The 20,343-nt window shown below is 43.3% G+C and overlaps 1 protein-coding gene across 1 annotated transcript; it reads right to left on the bottom strand.

Moving 5' to 3' along the window:
* Positions 1 to 714: 714 nt before the first annotated feature.
* On the bottom strand, positions 715 to 19,478 carry LOC146991849 (uncharacterized). Its single transcript, XM_085789167.1, has 9 exons — positions 18,957 to 19,478; positions 13,178 to 13,281; positions 12,571 to 12,688; positions 9,404 to 10,200; positions 6,620 to 6,698; positions 5,412 to 6,087; positions 4,099 to 4,198; positions 2,497 to 2,899; positions 715 to 2,032 (listed from the first exon to the last, which is right to left on the bottom strand). The coding sequence occupies exons 1-9, from the start codon at positions 19,249 to 19,251 to the stop codon at positions 1,359 to 1,361; spliced, it is 3,246 nt and encodes a 1,081-aa protein (XP_085645293.1). The 5' UTR covers positions 19,252 to 19,478; the 3' UTR covers positions 715 to 1,358.
* Positions 19,479 to 20,343: the final 865 nt, after the last annotated feature.

The raw sequence follows: 20,343 nt of genomic DNA, 5'->3' as shown, positions 1-20,343 counted from the left end.
GACATAGCACATAGCCTACACAAACAGAGAATCAAATCAAATACGCAAAAAGAAAAAAACGCCAAAAAACATGCAGTATAGTGAGATTAAATGATAAAAATCTGTAGATCAAATAGAACAATTAATCATTGGATATCAGGCGGTACAAAGAGAATAGGCCTACATCAAAATCTATGTTCAGTGTGTTTGTTTTGTTCTTTTCTCCTTTAGTTTTTAAGGGAATTCAATTTAAAAAGTGTAATTTGGAGAGTGATTGAGTAGTAATTGAGAGCTTTTTATATGTGAACTTAAAAAGATTGTTTATGAAACCTAATATCTTTAATAGCTTTCTAATTGTTGTGAATAAATTGTTCAGCGTCTCCTCAAAAGACACAGAAAGTGACAAAATGAATATCTGTTTGTGGTTCAACTCCACAAAAAGTATCTTTAAGGTTTAAGTCTATTATAATGTGGAAATTAATTTGTTACTGAGGTAAATATTATGTAGGCCTATGTGTAAAAATGTAACCTATACCGTCAAAAACTATATTATTACTCAATCCAGTCCGCTGTATAGATAATTCTGTTGTTATATTGCCATTATTGTGCCAATTATGACTTTGAGAGCTCTATCAGCATGAGATAGTGTAACTGCAACCCAGTAGAAACTCTGCCACCTAGATTTCTAAATATATTGTGAGGAATGAGGACAACAGTTTTATTTGTGCATCATTAAATGTTTATTCTGTAAATTACCTGACACATAGTTGATGTGTTCACAATAAGAAAAATATTTCATCCAGTGGTTCCCACACCAGGGCAACAACAAAGGCTCGTGGAGAGGTTGTGTACAGTGTGATCAAAACTGTCACACCTGTAGAATGATTATTATCTCAAAATAAGACCACATGTCCCACAATTCCTAAAAAACTACTTCCTAACATTGTTGGTTTAAAAATGTTAGTGTTTATAATTTAGTTAAATAATAAACATCCAGGCAGTCTTGAGTGTGTATGTGTGAGTGTTTGTGGGTTTTTTTTTTACTTATAAGTTTCAAGTGTCTGCAACTTTATAACTCAAGCTCTATTAAAAAAACAAATCAGTGATTGCCTGGGATACTGCTTTCAAAGCTTAAAATGACATAATCTACTCGCACTAGTCCAGATGGTCAGTGGTCAGTGGTAAGGTTAAGCACACACTCAAGTTTTGCAGTCAACACACTAAAGCATTCAAAACCCTGGTTTGGTCCTCAAACTGAGTACTAACAGTGATACAGTGTTTCATCATATATTAAACACAAAACATCAGAGGGGTATGAAAGACACAGTATTAAGTAAGTATTGCTACTGTTCCACCATTTAACACCAAAGGCCACGAGCCTACGTGTGTGAAATACAACCAGCATCAGCGTCCTGTCCCCCACAGCTCGGTCCCAACCCCAGCCCGGCTCTGCCCTGCGCTCCGCAGCCCGTGGCCGACTGCTGGTGTGTCCTCAGGTTGCAGATCCAGGCGAACCTCTTCCCACACTGGTCACAGCTGAAGGGTTTCTCTCCGGTGTGAACCCTCTGATGCTTCTTCAGGTTCCCGGCCTCGGAGAAGTGCTTCCCGCAGGTGCTGCAGCGGAAAGGCTTCTCCCCCGTGTGGACGCGCTCGTGGGCCTCCAGGTTGGACAGGCCGGAGAAGGCCTTGCCGCAGGCTCGGCAGACGTAGCTTTTCCTGCGGCGATCGACAGGCACGGTGCTGGCAGTCGGGTATTTATTGCGGCGAGCCAGAAAACTGGCTCGTTGCTGTGCAGCGATGGCCGCCTCGATGCCTGCTAACACTGCGGCGGAGCCCCTGACTGATAAGGCCGCCTGTGGAGCAGCAGTGGAGCTCATAGTCCTAGAGACACTTCGCTTGTCCTGGCTCTTAGTCAGAGTGACAGAAGCCACGTTGGAGGACATTGTGCTCTGTGCAGAGGGAACCTGTCCAAGTCTGATTGCAGCAGCAGTTCTGCTCCATGGACGCTGAGAAGACCGAGTCGGCGTCTTCAAATGTGTGGACGCAGAAGTCCCTGTGGACAGAGCATAGAAAATATGGAGTCAGTATTCTTCCATTACATCGCTCTCCCTGACTGAAACATGAAATACATCAGCATTTGCGATATGAACACCTTGTCATTTAAATAAAGATATTTTTCTCAGACTCTGACCCTCAGCAGAGAGACAAGGTCCATTATTCTTTGACACACACCAACAAATGGTTCTGGATAAACGCTCTGGTAAACAAAGTCATAGAAAATATGAACAGAAGCAGACAACAATGAGAAGGTGACTCCAGTTTTGATTTTTCTTTAAAATCTTTGTCCATAGTAACTGAAACATAATCTCTAACCATCACCTGCTGTCTGTGTGGCCACAGTTTGCTGTGACATCAATGAGCTGATAACCACGGAGCATAAATCCATTTGCAATCCTCCAATCAGGAGCCAAACACAGGCAACAATGATGAAAGCAGAAACAGCAGGTGTCGTGTTACCTTGTGGCACAGACGGCTGGTTGTGAACTGAGGAGCCGCCGGCTGACAAACTCGCTGCTGAGGACACTGATGGTTTGCTCTCTACGATAATAACTCCATCCTGGTCGCTCTCCGCTGGGTTATCAGCAGGGAAGGGACACGAAGGGCCGGCGGTGGGTGACGCAGATTCGTTATCAGGGGCCCAGCGGGTGAAGAACGTCTCCAGTTCAAACAGAGAGTAGTCAGAGGGGAAACTGCTGCCATTACTGGACCTCTGCTGCTGCTGCTGCTGCTGCTGCTGCTGCTGCTGTTGTTGTTGTGTGTTGGGGCTGGCTGGTGTGTTGGTGTCTGGTACCCTGAGCTGGACAGACGCTGCTTTGCTGGAGTCTTCTGACATCAAGGGGGTCAGTTGAGGGGCTGCAGACTGGAGAGGGGAGGGAGAGAGAGGGAGAGAGGGTTCAATGAGACCCGGTGTTGATGACTAGGTTGGAGTTAAGTTTTCACAAGTTCATACAAAATGAGATCTGTGAACAGACACATTCGCACAGCAGTATCTCTAGAGTGGGGTCCAGGCAGAAGCGTTGCTAGCTATTAAGCTCTACTGGGGCACAACTCATACCGTTTAAGTTTTCACCCATATGCACGCAAGACACTCGACCACACACTCGAACCCTGAACAGGCCATACAAGCACTGACGGGCGCATAATGCCCACACAACAATGAGACTCGCTTGCAGTTTATTTACAGATTTTGATTGACAGAGTATCGGCTCCTATGGTCTAAACTGACTTTGCTTATTCTTTAAGCATCAAAGTGTACCGCTGCCCTATATGTACATTTCTACCCCAGTAAAAGGGGTCTGGTGACGCCCATGGGTCCAGGTGAAGACTGATCTCTGTCATGCCGTTGTATAGCTGTTGACCTTTAAAGGAGACATATTATGCCATTATGCCCCTTTTCCACAAATTAAAATAGTTCCCAGGTGTCTTAAATACATGTCTGTGACATGCTTTGGTCAAAATACCCCAAGGATCAAACATCACAGCTCCTTTCATCCTCTCAAAACAGCCTGGTTCACCAACGGCTTGTTTCAGCGCCTGTCCCTTTAAATGCAAATGAACCACTGCTTGCCCCGCCCCACTACTTCTACCGGTCCCAGGTAGGGGTGGTATTATGCAAATTTGTCAACTAATTACATCATTGTCAGACAACTGAGAGAACTGCTCATAAAACCACATGGATTTCAACCTAGGGAGCCTGCAAACTACAGATTTTTTTTGTCAATTCTTACATTTTGGGGGCCAGAAGGCAAGACAAAGACCCAAACATATGTTAAAGAGCCTTAAAAAAGTGATATTTCCATAATATGTGCCATTTAAGGGCAAACACAGAGGAACTATGCATCCTTGGCTCAAAGTAGAGTCAAGTGCTGTGCAGTTACTGAGCTGGAGTTGTGTAACTGTTTCTAGACTTCAGCCTCTTTTCCAGCTTCCTGCTTTCAATCACCCAAACACATTGTTCATACAAAGGAACAGTTTAATTTGTCCAAGGTGTTATTTTATGTGTCTCCTCTAGGTATGAGGTCGACGGAGGCCACTTTGGACTGAATGCAACTAAAGTACATCTTTGAAAGCTGCCTGTTTGAACTGCGGCTGACAGCACGACTGAGGACACTTCACCTCAGTGGCTGAAGGTTCACGCAGAGAGAAGCTCAAAATGTCACTGTGAGGGGAAAAAAACAAAAAAACATAATGTGCTGCAGAAAGTTTTGTTTTCCAACCATTTTCTGATTTGTTGTTAATATTGTGTCACAATTTTGTAATGTGATTTTAAAATGAAAACACAACTTCATGTTCATGTTTTTTTTTATGGTTTTAATGATTTACATTGCAAGCTGAGGACACTGAGCAGGAGTTTACAAAATTGTGACACAATAGAAAAGGCTAGTAATACATTACTGTATATGTTTATGCTACAACTGCCACACTTCAGAATGACACACTTTAAGAGCAAAGGCAACGCATTTTCACCGGAAGAACAGGATTTCAAACACAGTGTCACATTGTGAATATTTGTCTGCTCTTAACAGCCACTCAAAGTGCTTTACAGTATTAGTCACATGCGCACACACACACACACACACACTCATTCACAGTGTGGGGCAACTTTAGGTTCAGTACCTGTCCCACAGACATAAATACATGTTAAATGGAAGAGCCGGGGAACGTACCAACAGTCAGTCCAACTGATTAGTGGACAACCAGCTCTGCTCTGAGCCACGGCCTCTCTTTTTACTCTTTTCCTCTACAGTGATTCCCAGACACTTTCACGTGCCAGTGGAACTGATCCTGTTCTGCAAGTTAAGTTTCACATTAACAGCGGCGCAAAGCTTCTTTGCATCTCTTTGCAAATTAAAATGTCCTGCACAGATTATTTCACATTGGGACGCCATATAGCTCAGTGGGTTGAGCAGGTGTCCCATATGCAGAGACTACAGTCCTTGCTGCAGCCGGCCCCGGTTCGAATCCTGAATCTGGTGGCCTCTCTCTGCCTCCCCATTTCCTGTCTCTCTCAACTATCCTACCAATTACAGGCAAAAGCCCCAAAAATATACTTAATTAAAAAAAATAAAAAAAAGATTTTTCCACATTTAAGACACTGACGTGTCTCAGAAATGTGAAATATGTGGAGGTGGTGATCACTTTGACAGTGACTTTACAGCTTTGAAGACAGCTCTACAGGAGGGTTCATCATGTGAGCTATAACAGTACAGACCTTTAATGTTCACTAAGGACAAACCTTTGTTAGCTTCTAGCCTACGAAGTCATTTGGGGAAAGAGAGATATTTATGATAAAAGTTGTCCTGTCTGTTAACCCCAACAGTACTTCAGCATGCTCGGCTATGCAGCGAACACATCCCTGAGTGTATTTCTACGTCTGTGTGTGGTGTCTCTTCTGGTGTTTTTTCAGGTTGCTGGGGTCAGAGAACCTCTCGGCGCAGAGCGAGCACTGGTACGGCCGCTCCCCCGTGTGAATGTTCCTGTGGATCTTCAGGTTCCAGAACTGGGAGAAGTTTTTGCCGCAGATGCTGCAGCCGTACGGTCTCTCTCCAGTATGAGTCCTCAGGTGGGACTCTAAGTTTGCCTGTGAGCTGAACCCTTTCCCACAGAACCTACAGCTGCAAACCTTCTTCCTGGGCATTTTCGGCTGCCCCCCCTGCGCGGTGCCTAAAACCTGACCGAGGTTCAGCTCCTCGGATAAATCGATAACAGGCGGCTGCTGCTGCTGCTGCTGCTTAAAGGACACAGAGGTGGTGTGAAAGCCTCGGGAGCTTTCAACAGCCAATCCCCTCCCAGAGCTGCCGGGCTCTGCTTCAATGAGCGTGCTGGGCAGGTATGGGAGGGGGGCGCAATGTGAGGAAGGCCCTGGGAGGCTGTTGTCATGACAATAACTATCCCCCCCATTAGTCCACAGTGAGGAACGGCCATAGCTGACCTCTGAGAATCCCCCCCCAGACTCCTGCAGGTCAGGCAGCTGATTGGTGGAAGCTTGTGGCGTCTCCTCAAAGGGCAGCACTCCTCTGTAGTCGTCTGTACTGGACTCCACCAGCCCTGGAGACACGGAGAGGTGCAGAGTCAAACACTGTAGCTACTGGCATAGTTATTTAGAAATATGAATTGAATAAAAGAAATAGACGATTAAAGGGATAGTTCACCCAAAATTGAAATTTTTTCAAGCTTGTTTGTAGCGGAAGCTCCTCTTCCCAGTTCGTCCAAATTTGACGAACCGGGAAGAGGAGCTTCGAGAAGCTTCCGCTACAAAACAAGCTTGAAATATAGACTTTAATTTTTTTCGGGACAATTTCGCATTTCAGGGCTTCAATACAAGACGGACATTACATACGAGCAGCATGGAGGTATTTGGATGTTTTTTGGTGTGTCTTTTTGTTACGAAGACAGTTGGTATCCATTTGCAACTGTTATATGGACATGCACTGCCACGCCGAGACCCCCCGTAAATTTCAATTTTGGGTGAACTATCCCTTTAAACTGTGTTTTCGTGTCCACGTCTACAACTATTAGTCTTTTTAAAATCAAAGTGGCCGACCGTGCTGGTGGAGAGACAGCTCAGTACTTCACTCACCTTCCTGTATGCTGAGGCCGGCATGGTTGACCAGCTCCACGTCCTCCACCTTCACCAGCACCACCTCGGGCTTCGCCTCCTTTTGCACACACACACAAGAGAGACGGGACACGTGACATTAGTGAGCGTCATGATTGTTCAATTTGAGTGGTGTCAGTGTCCATCAGATGGATCCACTCCACTTTATAGCTGTTAGTTTGTGAAATATTTTGTGTGACATGCCATTTAGAAAATATTGATTGATGCAGCTTTAATAACCCAGTACAATACATTGTGATCAGAATTACCTTCGTCTTTGTGGTGGTCTACCGCCACCACTCAGACTGTTACAGGTTACATCCCTGTTTAACTGGTCATAACATTAGTGTGAAGTCCTCAGTAATGGCCAAAGTGTTTTCTGAGGTCACCATGAACTTGACCTTTAGCTTTTGAAAACCAAAACCCAACTAGTTCGTCCTTGAGTCCAAGTGGGCAATTACGTGAAAATTTGGAGGGAAATGCCAGGGTCCAAAAGCTGAGCTGGTATTATAAATCCCTCTGGAGTACTTTTTGGGACATTTTATTTCACGACCTTTATCAAATAAACCTCGTAAAAAATACAAAGGTCTGTACTTCTGTGACTTCGATGGTGGCCATGCTGGAGATATGATGATGCCAAAATCTTAACAGCTTTTCCTCCTGTCCCGGTGAATTTTTTTTTTTTACTAAATTCAACTCAAGGTAATATGGAGATATTGAGTTCTCAAGGCTGAAATCGTGTTTTGTCAGATCTCTGTGACCTCCAACATCTAATGGGTTCTCGAGTCCAAGCGAATACTAGAGTAAGATTTGGAGGGATTCCTTTGAAGAGTTCTGGAGATAAAGGCTTTACCCAGGGCTTTACAAATACCATGGTCCAAAACCGTGTTTCCCAGGTGCATTATACAATATCTTTGCAGCACCAAAGTAAATTCATATGATTTACCTCTGTGGTGTTGAGATATTTTGCTCCTCAGGCCAAAATGTAGCCGTTAGCCACCAAAATCTAAGAAGCTTGTGAGTGTTTTTACCAAAGGCATTCCCTCAGGTGACCTCCAGCTGCACACTACAAGGCACTGTGGGATTCAATGAGTGCACTATACATGAGATAAGAATTCTCACTATACATTCAGACAGCATTACATAATGGAAAACACCCTAAGTAGTGGACTAATGTATATATAGGGAGTAAAGTAGAGAGTAAGTGAAGGTTTGTGCCAGATTTCAAGAATTTCCATCAAGTAATTACTGAGTTGTCAGATCTGTGAGAATCGCCCAGTGTAGAGGCGAAGTAAAGATTATTTAGTGTTTATGTAGTCAACAAGTCCCAGTTTAGTCAATTCTCAGTGTTTTTGTTTTTTATTTTTTTTATTTAACCTTTATTTATCCAGGAAGGATCCATTGAGATTTAACAAGGATGTCCTGGTCAGGAAGTGCAAATACTTCTTGACCAGGACAGTCAGGACAGTGTTGAACACTTTGTGTTTCAAAATATATCTGGAATATACAGTATATATTGTGGAATAATATCTTGATATCTGAAGTCATTCAGCTGAGATTCTTTTCCAAGTTGAGGAAATAAATCAGAGGGCTTCAGTGGTGCATGTTTTATTCTGTAAATCAAACACTGGTGCATATAAAATGTGTAGTATATTCGCTATAAAACATGAAATGTGCTACATTTAGAATGACTGTCCATACCATAACAATGCTCTTAGACATTTACATACTGTACATGGATACCATGTTTACACCAAGTCACTCAGTACTGGCCGAGACTAACTTACAAACCATGCAACCAAATGTACAAGACACTGCGAGTGGCACCAATTGTACGAACACGTTCAGACCCATCCGTCAGTGCTTCCTAAGCTGCTACATACATGACGGGACTGGGCTGTGTAACCTTGGTGTGATTAGTTCATGCTTCTCAACTGTGAGAGTTCATGGTGGCCCAGTGCTTCACACTCGTACTTTACATTTTACTATAACCATAATGTCCTCAGCTTCTGGGTCAGAAACCTCTAGTGTGTGGTCATTATACTGAGTGACTATTTATGACAAATACTATATGATTAACAAGAACCTGTTTCCAAAAAAAGCTCTGTCAGAGGATAATTGCAGAACGCACCTCTAAGCTTGCACTGCCTCCTACAACAGGTGCGTGAATCGCTCTGAGTGCCTGAGCTGTTTCCCCAAAGTATTACAACACATTGGTGAGTCTGTCACTTTGTCACATGTTCCTTCATCACCACACACATTGTAGTTTATTAAGACTCAGTCCCACATACACATCGTCCTGCTGCCACTCACTACATAACAAAAAAAAGGGACAAATCCAGCGATTAAATGAGTTCTTAGCGTCTTCTGTAAAGTACTGGAATAAGTAGCTTATAATGCTCATGAAGTGTTTGTTTTTTAAATGAAATTACTTGCATCATCCATGCATGTGTATAGCCAAAGGTTAAATCAAACAACACATTTCAGGTCTGTATGCTGGTAAAAATGTGTCTCCACTTTTCAGTCTGAAACCTCGGTTTGACCACAACACCGTAAACAGAGACGCGCCAAAAAGTAACCGTGACCGAGTTCACATTGTCCAAAAACTGCATCCCCCTATGTCAACGTATTATTATTTTCTGTAAACAAAGACATATAAGACAAGCGTCTTGTTAACCACTATGTGTAACATTTGGAAATCTGCTCTGTGCACAGATCATGTTCATTTTGTTGAGCAGAAAGTCCGTCTCTCCTGCCGACTCCTCAGATCACGGCCTCAGTCTGTTCCAGGATCTCCTCTTCAATTAGCATTTCGGGGTGGCTCCTTTTCTGGTGTGTTTTCAAGTTTCTTATCCAGGCAAATCCTCGGCCGCACAGCCCACAGCTGTAGGGTCTCTCTCCGGTGTGGACTCTCTGATGTTTCCTCAGGTTTCCGGCCTCGGCGAACGTCTTGCCACACGTGGAGCAGCTGAACGGTTTCTCTCCTGTGTGGACCCGTTGGTGGATCTCCACCTTCTTTGGCCGGTTAAAAGCTTTGCCGCAGTAGCTACAGACAAACAGTTTTTCCTTGGGGCCGGTCCGATGGGGCGCATGGCCGTTGTCACCGAAGGTCTGGGGGAGCGGGAAACCGGCGCTGTAACAAGCCCAGCCGTTAACGCCGGACGAGGTCGAAGGGAAATCGGCCGCTGCCATCGAGTACGAACAAGATGCCGTCTGTCTTTCGACTTCAGCCCCCGAGGACTCGTCAAAAAACGTTTCAACCAACGAGTTAGCACTTTTATTGTCACACAACATGTCAAACTGTGAGTCGCTGCTGCCATCATCGATATACTGGGGTTGGTTTACAGTTTCCTGCAGCGAGTCTCTGCGCTTAACAGAGGCACTGAGGTCGCAGTTAAGGAGAGGAGAGGAGTCACTGACCTCCGCTCCTCTGTTGTTGTTGTTGCTGCTGCTGCTGCCGGTGCGCCTCGTCCTGCTGATCTGGGTCTGCGTCTGGGAAACATCCTGCTGCTCAAGGCTGCGTCTCTGTCCTGCAGCTCCACGAGGGACACACTCCAGCACTCCTTCAGAGAGACCATGTGTGGCAGAGGAGGGAGAAAACACACAACAGTTTAATAATCTGTCTCTTGATAAAGACTCATTTGCTTACACACTCTCAAACGGTCCCCCGATTAATCTGTCAATTTTTTACTATCATCTCTACTTTGTAAGGACACTGACAGGTTCAAACATGACAGACAGTGGAGGACTTGATCCTGTTTTTTCTGTTGTGATGAACATCATGTAGGGCCAGTCAAATTTTCTAAATAAAACATGATTCCTTCCACTAATTACAGGCTGCTTCAAAGTAAGAGCGCTTCATGGTGATGCAGTGGAGTCAGAAATACAATATTTGTCCATCAGCGTAGTAGTGGGGTAAAAGTTACACCTTTCTAAAATAATTCTTATAGATATAACAAGTACCATACAACAGAATATAGTGCAACAACACTACCATTACCATTATATAAAGCTTTGGTGAGGTCTCATCTAGAATTAATCAAATTAATCCCAGGTCTGAATGTGATGACAAACCAAGAAAGATTAAGGCACTTAAAACTGCCAACTCTTGTCTATAGGAGGTATAGGGGTGGCATGATTGAGGTGTATAAACTTGTCCATAAAATATGATTCCTCAGTGGAGCTGGTTGTTAGTTTTTGGAATAATCGGTATGAACTAAGAGGGAACTCCTTAAAAGGATGTAGTGCAGGCTCCTTCAGTGAACTCTTTTAAAAATAGACTTGATAATTTCTGGTCAAATAACTTATATGACCAGAAAAGATTAAAAATCCTTATTTAATAAGGATTTTTTATATAATTATAAAGCGAGGTTATGAATTTGTAGCCTTGATTTTTTATTTGTTTGTTTGTTTTGTCGTTGTTGTTGTTTTTCTTTGAGGTAATGCAGGAGATTATTTTTGGATTATTCTGTCATACAGTACTGTTCAGGAAGATGGAAGTGTTAATTTTTTTTTTTCATCAATTAACAAAATGCAGTGAATAAAGAGACGTGAATCCTAAATGAAAACAATATTCGGTGTGACAACCCTTTGCCTTCAAAACAGCATCAATTCTTCTAGGTAGGTACTCCTGCACACAGTTTTTGAAGGACCAGTGTTTTTTTTCCAAATATCTTGGAGCTCCTCAGATCCTTCTGTCTCTACATGTAATCCCAGACAGACTGGATGATGTTGAGCTCAGGGCTCCGTGGGGGGGCGGCCACACCATCACTTCAGGACTTCCAGGACATGTTGTTCTTCTTTATGCTGATGATAGTTCTAAATGACACTGGCTGAATGTTTTGGGGTGAAAGCACTGTCCAGCTTTGTATATTTTAATATAGAGAGGGTATAATCATCTATTAAGCAGTTCCAGATTGTGGCTTAAAGCAGAAGTAAGCGGATTTTTTGTGTTAATATACAGTAAGTCTTAAATAGTTATATCTTCCGACAGCAATCACTTACATAGAGTTTTTGGTCCGAAACACGGGTCTGTCAGTCACTCTGCTCTGCTCTGAGCCGAGGAGAAAACTTCTTGTATACTTCCTTGTATCCTACAAGCTTTATCCAATGAGGAGAGAGAACAGCATGAAGGGCTGTGTGTGCAGCCAAGGGATGCGCGTGAATGTGGTGACGTAGGGACGAGGACCAATAGATCCATGACGAGGGCGGGGGCTGCTAACTCCATCGGCTGACGAGAAGTTAGCCAAAACACCTAATGTATTTGACGCCTGTTGCTGACCTTGGTGTACATTGTAATCTGTTTCAGCAAGATAAAGTTCACTTGTGGGGGGTTGTGACAGATTCAACAAAACTCCTCTGTTCAACGTATTTTTTGTTCCATTCCTTGCAGACTGCGTTGCACTCTGTTTGACTGCAGTGTTTCCCCCAGAAAATTTGTTAGTTAAGGTGGTGTCTGACCTGTCGACGGGGGGGGGGGGATCGATCGACGGGGGAGGACGCGCCGTGCCGTATTAAAGTTTCGCTTTCAACACGCGCTGCTGTTCTGCGTGCGCGCTTCTCTGTGGTGTGTATGTGTGTGAGAGGATGCGGCCACTCGTCCGACGGGGGGGGGGGGGGGGGGGGGGCGGCGAATATCGCTACAATTTTTTTTTTTGTCTAGGCGGTAGCTCTTTGTTGTTAAGGCGGCCGCCTTAACAGGAAAGCGCTGCGGGAAACCCTGGACTGAGAACCTTCTCTGCAAAGAATAAAACCCTTCAAAGACAGTCGATCTCAACATCTTTATTTCAGATCTTGCCTAACAAATTTCCTCAACATTGCTTACTTCTGCTTTAAGTATGGATATATAACTAACAAACTAGTTGAGTAGTTGGCACTAAAATCACATCCAGCAGTGTTAACAATCTCTCTGTGGTAAACAACAACAAACTCACCATCATCTCCTATTAGGGGCACGTCTTCCTCCGTTTCTTCAATTTGACGCATGTTTGCTTCCACCTTCTCCTCCTTCAGGTCCAGGTCCTCTGGCTCCACCAGCTCCACATCTGGAGACTGAACAATGAGACAGGTTGGACACACTCAGTTAAGACCCGTTTTATTTTCCTGAGGCTGCAGTAAAACCACAGCAGCCAACATGCCCCATCCCAGTATGTGAGTTCCTGTATAGTCACCTGGGGCCAGAGGAATAAGAACTGTGTAGATTCATGACTAAAACTATGCGAATGCACAAAACAATAAATATTTACACTAAATCTCACTCAATCGAAATTAAGCAATTTGTATGAAACAGTCTGTGCCACAATCTCTCAGACATAAAGAAGAAAGACAAGGAGGAACAATTTCGCTGACTGTGAAACTGATGTACAAACTTACGTCAGTTTACTTTAGTTTAGTAAAATCACTACAAATATTTAGCTCTGTTTCACTCTGAACTTCATTTATTGGGAGTAGAGATGTGTTAAAGTGTCACACTGGCTTTCACATGGTTCAGTCTGCATAGCTTACACATCTGGCCCTTGGACTCCCTCGTGGTGCGCTCACCTTGCTCTGGATGTTGTCAGAGTGGACCGTCTGACTGGCTGCTTCCCCTGCAGCGGCTCTGCCTGACCACAGCGCCACAGCCATCTGTCGCTCGAACACACCACCTAGACAAACACAAGATCAACGTGTGTGGAGAAACGGTGCATCAGCATCAACAGTGTCACTGCAGGTGAAGTAGAGATGAGAAAATTACAAACAAGTTGTTGCTGAAGGTTCAATCAATCAAATGACTCTGGGAAACATCTCATGGCAGCACAGATGGTTTAAAAAACCGTCTCTAAATAAGAAGACATTTGCTAACAGGTTCAGCACAACAGCTGAATAAGCAGCTGATGATGTGTGTTTGTGATGATTTCTGGGTTGAAATGCAAACGTATGTATGTTAATTAGAAGCAAAAGAGAAAAAATATAAATACTCTGTGGATTTACTACTTCCAGGCGGGACAACTTTGACTGATAATTATCAGGATGTTCCAATAACTCAGTGAAAAGACTCCAGCTGATTCAACATCCTGCAGCTCAAGTGTTGGCAGGACCTCAGAGAAGAGATCACATCTCTCCGATGTCTGGCTGGGAACACACTACTGTACACTGCACGTATTGTTTGAGCAGAGTGGCAGATGACACTGAGAACGACTCGTCCTGTGTGAGGAGGAGATTAAAGCAGGTGATGGACTGAGAGGGGTGGGCGAGGTCAAAGAGTTCAACCTTTTCTACAGCAAGTTTAACACAGGTTATCTCCTTCACAACTTGGCACTGCAGCTGTGACTCCGTCTAACATCTGGATCAAAACCTCCGTCCTTTATAACAGGGGAAGTGCAGGCGGAGGTCAAGAGGCTACGTCTGGCCTGGCTGAAGGACTGTGCAATCCAACTGGCTGAGTTTCTACAGAGGAACATCAAGTCTACAAACAGGGAGAGTCCCAGTGCTGTGGGGAAACACCATGTCTTGCTCCAGTTCATAGAGCAAACAGCTGAAATAAATACAGAAGTGGTTCTAACATTACAAAACAAAACCATCATGAAAACACTGGAGAGGCTGCTTCTCCACCTTTTGAGGTCACAGACTGAATATAAAATCACTATTAAAAAAAGATAGCAAAATCCCCAAGGTTTTTTGATGTGGGTTTGTGTAAAGTAGGTTGTGTAGATAATTGGCACATTTTCTGCATTCTCAGCGCATTCCCACTTTGAAGATCACCAATTAGAAGTCGACTGGAAGCACGGGCAAATTAGCAGAGCTGCTGATGTTTTAGACTTTATTAAAAACAGCTAATAAAACAATCCAAGGGTGGGATGTGGGATAATTCCAGCCTTTCATCTTCCCATGAAAACAGAAATGTGTTGTCTTTATATTGAAGTGTAGACTATTGATGTAAAATTAAAAACAAACAGGTCAGATAAAGATGAACAGATACGGTGTAAATTCAAGTCCCAGAGTTTAACCTTTAGTCCATCTGAGTGTAATTGTACGGGGAGGGTTTTAAAGAACCTGGTGAGTCCACACATTCCTCACTTCTAGTAGCTCAGGAATCAGCAACACGACCAAAACCATCTCCATCATGCTCCATGTAATTTTATATCGGGAGCAAACTGAGGAGAGGTTATAAACAACTTCCCATATGTTTTATCTTAATTTCCTATTTCTACAAACATTACAGCTGAGATTCATTATGTTACATCATTTATTTTTTCATGTACTCATGTGTCAGACCATTTTATCCTAAGCAACGTACAGCACGTAGGAGTCCTCTCTGTTAGTCATCACAGCAGACCTACTGGCTCCACCGGGTGAGACTAGCTACTTGACTTTGCTGCAATTATATTACTGCCACACTATACTCACTCACATTTGTTCATCTGTATGTTGATAGTAAAATATAGTGCATTTTATTTTTCTCCAAGCATTTCCGCTTCTCTGCTTCATCTTGATTACACAGAGAGCTTATGACGCAGGAACCAGGCTGACCAATAGTCACCACACACATACAGTAGGTTTAGACTTATCTGTGTATGGTATGGAAAGACGTTGAAACATGTGATACTAGGATAGGATCACACATCTTCATCTTCAGCCAGGCTGAAACTGGCTTTATCTCCCACCGAAACTTCAAGTCTTTCTGCTCATAGCATCCAGACTTATCTGATCAAAGCTGACTTGAGACGGACTAGCAAAGCCTCACTTTGTGCAAAAAAGAAATAACTGATAAACAGCCTAAAATGAAATGAGAATTTGTTATAATATTTTCCAAATGTGTGAATATGTGCAACTGTGGCCACCAAAAAACACTGATCCGATACTGGTGGGGGCAACCACACAAGGAGCTCACACCAGGTTGAAGGAGCAGAGGGGGGAGGATCGGATCAGAGTTTTGTCCACCACTTTCCCTCCAGGCTTTGTGATGTCTGTCAGCGAGAAGAGACACCCTCCCTGTTTCTGCTGAGTCGCCCAGAGATGGCTGCTCAAGCTGGTCGAGTACATGCTATTTTTTTGGTAACCCCCCCCCCCCCCCCCAAAAAAAAAAACCTGCAGTGCTTTATCAGGCAATCTCTTGTGTTTCTCTTTTTGCAGTTAGAAGGCCCCGGTGCATCTAATGTTTTGGATGTGTCTGCAGCCTGGAGAATTAAATGCTATTATTAACCACACGCCTCACTGCAGGATGTAAGCAGAAATAACAAGATCCATTTCAGCAAGTAGCAAAGTCAGTAACTCTACTCATTATCTGCCACATACTTGGGTAGTTATCACAGGATGTTTGCACCAAGAGGAAGCCGTTCCCCACTATTGGTTGAAGAAGGTCACAACTGAATATAAAAAGCGCAAAATACAGAGAAAATTCAGTTGGACTGGGGAAAGATGAAAGTAAGTACACACTTTAAAATAGCGAATTTGGTCATAGTTTTAACTGTATTTAATTAGGGCCACGGGCAATCGCACCGGGCACTACTGTTATTGTGTGGATTTTTTCTTCTTTTTATTATTCTCCTTCATCTTCCGGACGACTTTCGATTCGCATATTATATATCAAAACGTGTGGCTTGATCGGGATCGGTGGGCTATTACTTTTCTCAACAGTTTACGAATTTTTCGCGACGTAGTCGCGAAAAACTGCGCAAAATTTTTGCATGTAAGTCAATGGGACGGGCGAAAAAAAAGAGCGAAAAAGACCAATCATTGGAGTTTAACAAACGTCTACTGCTCAGGCATACTTTCACCTAGAGACTCCATTTAAACTTTAAACAGTAGACACAAGTCTTGTGTATTGTCGTATTACTCCACGTTTTGATAGGTCATATAGTTTTTGATCAATCCATGATCAATGACCATGATCATTTTTGGAGAAATTATTAGATTATAATGGGTGTGTATTGCACGGTAGGGCTGAACGATTTATCGTTTTCTGATCGAAATCGCGATTTCAAACAGCGCGATCACGTGATCGTCAAAGCTGCGATTTTTTTCAGTGCTCCTGACTGACCTAGGATCTGTTTTCGACTATTTCACACATGCATGCCGTCTCCGTGCCATCCTGCCAAGCTCACCAATCAGAAGCGGCATGCTGCTCGTGGACAGGTCAGGCTAACCAATCAGTGAAACCTGCACCACCTGCTCGTTAATTTCAGAAATGGCTGTTATGCACCTCACCCTGACTTGTACCAGCCTTTAAGAGTTTCTGTGTTCACTATTTTTGCTTTGTTTGAATTTTTTTGTTTAATGCTATAAAAGGAAATATTTGTGTGCTGCTGAGCCACAAATGAAAGAGTAGTGTCTTTAACTTGTGCATGTTTCTTAATAAATAATTTTCTAATCAATGCTTAACTTTAGTTTTCATTCTTGCATTAGAGTAATGACATTTATTTTGAATGGAATGATGTAATATCTGTTAATGTTACTGTACATTATGTATATTGCACTGAAACATGATTTGAAGAAAATCGTGAAACAAATCGAAATTGAAAAATCTGCCAGAAAAATCGCAATTAGATCTTTTCCTAAAATCGTTCAGCCCTATTGCACGGAATGTTCGTGTCAGAGTGGGTGACATCATCGGTTAGAGTGGGAGAGATGCCAGAAAAACTCCAGATTATTTCTCTATCCAAACTCCATACGGCCACAATTTACACTCTAGACACATAATTTCGGCCACGGTTGTAGACGAGCTCATCCTTGATCTCTTAATCTGCTCAAAATATCAGAGAGACTTACAGAATTTAAACTCTGAGCCTCTAAGTGCGGCCACGTCTGTCTCTGCTCCTCATTGAGTCCAATACAAATATTTTCTGAGAGGAGCAGAACGGCCTGATGTTTTAAAACTGCCAGCGTCGCCAAAATATTTACTGTAGAAACACCAAATCGTACCGAAATTTTCATTAAGTCCTTAGAGCAACGTTGATCTGTGTTTTGTTCTGATAGGAGTTACCGTTTTGTCATGCTAAGCCTAAATGTGAGACCGGTGCAGAGGCAGAAAATGGCTCTTTTTCTCCACGTTTCTGTCTGTCTCAGCCTGCGGGGGCCCCTATCGCCGTGGTAACCTCTTTGATCCTCAGGCCAGAGCTCGTTAACTTCATAAACAATCCACCTGGCGCTCGTTTAAATGTTTATAAACACAGACACAGCTAAATCAGACTGACACAGGATGCAGCTACTAACTAACTATGTGTCAAGTCAGTCACACACACACACACAGACTCTAGAGCCAGCTTCATGTGATTACAGTTACACACACACACACACACACACCATGTGATTACAGACACACACACACACACACACACACACACACCATGTGATTACAGACACACACACACACACCATGTGATTACAGTCACACACACACACACACCATGTGATTACAGTCACACACACACACACACACACACACACACACACCATGTGATTACAGTCACACACACACACACACACACACCATGTGATTACAGACACACACACACACACCATGTGATTACAGTCACACACACACACACACACACACACACACACCATGTGATTACAGTCACACACACACACACACACCATGTGATTACAGTCACACACACACCATGTGATTACAGTCACACACACACACACACACACACACCATGTGATTACAGTCTCACACACACACACACACACACACACACACACACACACACAGTTAACCTAATGTGGTTACAGCTCCTCCATATCAGTGCTTATAGAAAGATGATCATGTGTCTGTCTGATCAGCTCTGTCTTGACCTTAAGATCGTGGGTTTGATTCCCATGTTGACAGAAATGGCACAACCCGCAGTAGCTCCCGTGGCCCATTCAAAATTTCCCGAGAGGAAATTTTCTAGTTTCCTATTTCTTCTCCACAACCTAAACCAATGGTAAACAGATAAAGACATCACACATCACAACACATAAGGGGTGTGTGTGTGTGTGTGTGTGTGTGTGTGTGTGTGTTGGGGGTGGGGTGAGACACATTAAACACACAGTTGTGTTGACTTCAGAAATTGTGCTCGACTGTAGAGCTTAAAAGAAAAAGAAAAAGAAAATTTGGGACCTCAACACAACACACACACACACACACACATATTAATAATATTCAGTGTTTCCCCTTGGCTTTTGAAAAATACCATGAACATTTCAGCATTAAAACAACTTTTATAGGTCTATAAAACAAACAGTAGTGGACTGACTCTGCTTTGTTTGCCACTCAGCCATGACAATTTGCATGACTAGCTCTCTTGATGTTTACAAAGTGAAAACCATCATGTGGTTTCTCTCTCTCTCTTACCGGCGGCCGGTGCGGACTCCCGGAGCCTGTCCGCGGGGCTGAACAGCAGCCTCGGGCGGCCGCTGTTCATGGCGCTCTCCCGCAGCCTCCTCTCGGCGTTTCCACGGGCCATCTTCAGCTCCAGCAGATGCAGCTTCCTCTTCAGGGCCTTGTTCTCTCTCTGGCACTGGGACATCTGCAGACTGACCACGGCGTACTCGTCGTCCACCAGCTTGCAGATCTCGGCCACCGCGGCGTTGGCCAGCACCTCCATGATGGAGGCCAGCTGCGTCTGGAAGGCCAGGCGGCTGGACATTGTTGTTGTTGCTAAGGTCCGTCGCTCGCTGGCTGCTGCTCCGTCGCTACACGAAGACAAAACACGGTGTTAGTCCACTGGTGTGGTTAGGAAAACACCGGAGTCCTGGTCAGAGCATTACAACGACCGTGGAAAAAAAAGATTCAGCGCATTTACTGAGGAGCTGAGCAGGTAAAGAGGAGAAAGCTAAAGCTAAAATTGATTCTCCTCCTCCTCCTCCTCCTCCGTTCACAAGCTTCGACCCGCAAACACGTGACGTCACATCCGGCTGACGCTACGCTACGCTGCCGAGACGGTGCGCGTAATGTAATACATCCATGGGAGGAACCACACGAGTTTACAAGTGCAGTGATACCATAAGTTAGCCTACCTTTTATAAATGAAAGAGAAATTAATTAATAATGTCATGATATCAAATACACCCTTGTACTTAGAAACCTTATGTATAGATTCATGTGTCGGCTTGATGGCTCAGAAAATAATAGTTTGACCAACATCAATAGTATAGCTCCATCAGGTATCAGTCTGGACACAGTGGTTGTCTCTTTTTAACTTCATAGTAATTTAAATTTTTGATATCAAATATGTCGTTTATTTTCTTTCATTATTAAAAAAAAAAAATATATATATATATATATATACAGTATATATTTATATATATATTTAGCTTTATTCTCTTGTATTGTATGTGTTGTGTGTCTGTTGTTGTGTTGTTCAGCCTCAGGCATAGCTAGGCTACACATGGATGACGTATTAAAGGAACTGACAAGATAAAACTTGACTGGTGAAGAAAGTTCACTGAACTGACTAAAAAACTCTGTAAGTAGGAGAGGCCTTCCTAGACTATTTCATATTTAGATGGAGTCACAGGTACAATATTTGCATTTAAAGTGCACTGGGCTAAAAGTCAAGAGTTTATTATGACTAGAAAATGCATTTCCTGAAGAAAATGCATGTGACTCCTGAATCTTATGTATGAAATCATTTAGGAGCTGCTTCACAACAGATCAAGTAGCAGAGAGCAAAGACCAAGGCTTCAATCTGTGCCTCAGATATTTTTCATTTCTAAAACAGATTAACCTCTCTTCCTTA

The sequence above is a fragment of the Trachurus japonicus genome, chromosome 1 (assembly GCF_045865225.1).
Source record: "Trachurus japonicus isolate A0001 chromosome 1, Traja_1.0".
In the NCBI taxonomy this organism is placed as follows: domain Eukaryota; kingdom Metazoa; phylum Chordata; class Actinopteri; order Carangiformes; family Carangidae; genus Trachurus; species Trachurus japonicus.
This window is presented reverse-complemented; position numbering and strand designations above follow the sequence as displayed.